Consider the following 4,395-nt stretch of genomic DNA (forward strand, 5'->3'; position numbering starts at 1 on the left):
TTTTGCTGCATAAACACAGAGACCACCTGGCTTTCATAGCTGTAGGTGAACTTAATGTTTCTCAGAGCTCTAATAGACAACTGGATGTTTCTTTTCACAAGCAGAAGCATCTTTTTTTTGTAGAATTTGATTTGACAGCTTTCACAGTTTGGTAAAAAAAAAWGTTACCCCCTTTAGTCAACAAAACTCACAAAACACACAAAACAAAACCTTTGTGCTGGTTTAAATGATCTGTTTTCTTCTAACGACATGAACAAACACAATAGTTGAGACAGTAATTGTCACCAGCAGATATTCAGCTGGTCACAACAAACCCAACATGATGAAGTCAATAACGAACGGAACAATAAATAAATAAATAAATAAATAAATAAATAAATAAATAAATAAATAATTTACACCCCATTATTTCTGATAAACTCATTCCATGTTGTTCAGCTGTATTTGTCAGAGTCTAAAAGGTTCTAATAACTAAATAAATAAATAAATAAATAAATAAGACGCAGGCATATAAAAGTCATATTTCTCCATCTTATCATGTGACTGAATAAAAACATGGGGTGATGCCTTTATTAGAGATGGGAAATGTTGAACACAGTTATATTGTTTCTTTGTCTCTAAACTTTGTTATACGGATTATAAAGTGCTTTACAATGTATTTCTCATTCACCCTTTTGCACATGAATCAGTTGTCTAACTGCAACGCATCAGCTTTAAACCCTCAGACAGTGATTGTGAATTTACTGTAAGATGAAAAAAGGACAGAACAAAAAAAGGAACAAATAATTTAGTCAGCATGCTGTAAAAACTGCACTAACAGGCTCTTGCAAAGCGTTACACATAATTACATCAAAATAGTTTAATAAACAAAAACTGGCACAGGAACACATTCCAGTTAATGACGGACAGAGCAGTAACATATTGATTATCTATAAGTGGATCAAATTATGTCTAGATTGGATCATTCAGGCTGGAGGCATTTTTTTTCCAGCCAACATGAATAATTTAAGCTTCTTGCCACAAAACAAAGAGTACCACAACTTCAACTGTTTCACACAAGTTTTCCAGACTTTTACAGACAATAGTTTAGGAATCACATTTGAAATAATCCAAAACCAGGTGAGAGAAACTGCTGATATGAATCATTCCCTCCACACAGTGACCAGTGTTTCCACTGCTACAGATCTGTAGACACACGGACCACCTGTTACTAAATAGGTTCAAACAGGACGGTGTGCCACTGAGTGGTCTCTGTTTGTCCCGGACAGCACATTTCCCTCCAATGGTCCTGTCCGGCCCCTGAGGCATCGCTGCCGACCAGCACGCGACCCAGAACGCTGCTTTTAGTGTAGAGACGGCCCTGCAACATCAACAGTCAGCAGAGGCAAGATTTGAGCCGTCACCCTAAAACTGGACAGAGTTTTATTTAATGCATGAAGCTGGAGCTGGTGGGAAACTTCAAACCTGCATGACGATGAACTCGAGAGCCAGCTGCAGCTCGGTGATGTCACCGGGCGGCAGGTCAAACAGGAAGGGAGCGTTCCAGATGGGGTTGGGACCGCTGGACCCTTTGGTTTCCTTTGTCTCTATTATTTTTCCATCATGGCGCAGGTTGATGACAATATAATGGTCTGTTGGGGGAAAAAATGATATACAAATATTATAAGAACTGACTGTATCTCTGTTAATGTTAGATTAAAATGTCAAATTAGATTAAATGATCATCAAAAGATGTTTATGAACATGAACTTGACAAAAATTAATTACATACTAACTTCCCTCCTTAATCTCTTTGAACCGCCTCCATCGATTCATCTCATCTTCAGCATTTAATTAAAAACATAATCTCTCCCGATAATCCAGTTTAGAAAGCTAAATCTGGAAATCCCTGTAACACCATCAAAAGAGTTTTAAACGTCATAATATTTGCTCAGAATACCCGATAATGAACATGTTTCTGCCTCCCTGTGTGTCTTCTTGTTTCCTCCTCGGTTAGCAGCAGCAGCAGGACTGTAAATCAGCTGCAGAGAGTTTAGGATCAAACAGGAGGGGAAATGACACCGGGCTGATCAGCTCCTGATCTGATTATTTTACCAGCAAATCATTGATCTGGTCCAATCTGACTGCAGCTGAGAAAACACAGGAAGAAATGTTGTGTGCAGCGTGCATTTTATCTGAACTTAGAATAAGATGATAAATAAAGTGTTTCCCTCCTTCTTTATTTGTCCACAGTTAAAGTAAATTTATTCTTCTCGTTCGGAGTTAGAAAACATATTACAAAGGCAAACACATAAAATGTTGACAATGATTATAATGGGACACTTTTATTAATTAAATTCTAATAGGAATAAAACTGAAAGGAGGTGCAGACTGAAGCAGATGTTTAGACAAACAAAACAGAGAAAATTTATGAGAAAGGAATTTCCTTATCAGAATTTTGTCACTAAAACTTACCAAGTCATTTAAAAAGCTGTATTTAGTGAAACTGAGTCTCAGTTCAATACTTCCATGTTTAATATAAAAAATTGTCCAGTTAAATATCACAGAAAGCATTTAGCAGCAAAAAATTCAGTGTACAGGTGTGTTCAATGKAAATCTAATTTTACCATTATAAGAAGCTGTCCTTTAAGTGTTAATCGTTGTGCACAAAGAGAACAGAATAAAACTTAGAACAGTTTCTGCTGAGTCAGTCAGGCTGCATATTTCTGTAATTTAGGGGCAGTTTATAAGMAAAGTGCAAAAAAGCAACAGAAGTTATACTGACCATGAACAGGTCTGGGCGATAAGGCTGAAAAATAYATCAGGACATAAGTTTCATATCGATCAATATTGACAATAATTTAGTTTTTGTTTTACTGGAAATAAAGACCAAGAGAAAAATGGCCGACTAATACKGTCAAATTTGTGATCTGACYTTTTCCYCTTTYATCCACAATTTCCTCTCAAGCTTTTGCCTCATTTTCTCCTCTCGCTCCACCTCCTTCTTTTTTATTTTGARGCAGTTCTGGGCCACAGWAWGCACTRGTAYGTTACGCAACATGGTTGTTAAAACTTACTATAGGGTGAGTAAGTTAGCTGATGTCACCAACCTTAGCTGGGACATGAGAGGTCGAGCAGCTAAAGCCTTTCCTCTGCCTACATCCCCCAGAATGCTGTGCGGTTCTGGATCAGAGTGCAGTCAAACTCTCAACTTTGTATCAGAAGTATTCTTTATTGGGTTTGACAGTGTGTATGGCAATAGATATTATCTTTGGTTTATTGTGCAGCCATAACCTTGAACAGAACATGTGTGATCCTGGAACTTAAAAGAATAAATCAAAAGTAAATTAAGAAAGKTTGCAATAAATAATACAGCCTGGGATTTATGGGGTACAAAGGTTAACCACTGTGGCTATTTTATTGGCTGTTTTATTAAGTTGGAAATCAACTTGATAAAAAAGCTTTTTGTGACAAACTGGGACAGAGAACAGCAGTCCTTTCAATCCAAGYGAAGCTGTGTTTAAGACGTTTCAGCGTGAGACTGCCTGATCCTCACCTGGACTTCCTGGGATCCGTGTGAGCTTGGCCAGGTTCTCGGCCTTCCGGACCATCACTTTGATCCTCTGGGACAGAACCTGGTACTGCAGCAGGACCAAGAGTTGTCCCAGATTTCGGGGCACACAGACTGAGCTCTTCCTGCGACCCAACATCTCCAAAGAACTCACRCTCTGAGGATGAGACCAAAGGTGAAAGAAAAACGTGAAGAAGAATGAAGAAATGTTGGTAAAAATGAGTTGTGCTTCARTCATTTAATCCCTGCTTACCAAATAAAAACCTTTGCAGAATGAACAAAGCTTGAGTTAAAATGATCAGATCCATGAATCTCTGTATCAGTGAATGTAAGGTTTACATTTTCATCTACATCTAATCCAGATATAAGATAAAAACATYTCTATGTTCAGGCTTCATGTTTTTATTTGACTGCCCATCTAACGWTAACAGACACTAACAGTTTGTTCAGAGTCACTTTGGATTAAAGCAGAGGCTGATGTCTGAGTTTCGTGGTAATTTCCATCTGACTYGGTGTCAACTTTAATTAATTCAAAYGGCGAGGATCTCAGAGAGTCACTTTAGACGTGTCGGCCTCTCCAGCGACGTGCTGAAGCCARACAGCAGAGGTGGTTTTATTCAACAGGTGAGCTTCAGATCAGCACCTCTGTCACTAACGCTTCGTCTCAGAGGACAACTCACACTTGTTATTTAAAAGGACAACTATGACTCAGCGAGCACATGCTCCTTTTTAACGCAAATTAATATAAACTCATWTAGAGGGGACATGTACATTTGGTTCAACAGAGCCATGGTGTTTTTAGGATATTAGCTGCATCTCTAATGGCAGTGGTTCCCAAACTTTTT

General features: G+C 38.3%; 1 protein-coding gene across 1 annotated transcript in view; it reads right to left on the minus strand.

The window, feature by feature from the left end:
* Window positions 1–427: 427 nt before the first annotated feature.
* Window positions 428–4,395, minus strand: part of LOC106533021 (synaptotagmin-5) — a gene marked incomplete in the record, with an annotated part of 11,269 nt that continues 7,301 nt past the window's right edge. The window contains 3 exon segments of the mRNA XM_014029219.1: window positions 428–1,360; window positions 1,465–1,631; window positions 3,536–3,699. Of these exon segments, the coding sequence (XP_013884673.1) occupies window positions 1,211–1,360; window positions 1,465–1,631; window positions 3,536–3,699 (481 nt within the window).

This window comes from Austrofundulus limnaeus, unplaced genomic scaffold, assembly GCF_001266775.1.
Source record: "Austrofundulus limnaeus strain Quisiro unplaced genomic scaffold, Austrofundulus_limnaeus-1.0 Scaffold870, whole genome shotgun sequence".
In the NCBI taxonomy this organism is placed as follows: domain Eukaryota; kingdom Metazoa; phylum Chordata; class Actinopteri; order Cyprinodontiformes; family Rivulidae; genus Austrofundulus; species Austrofundulus limnaeus.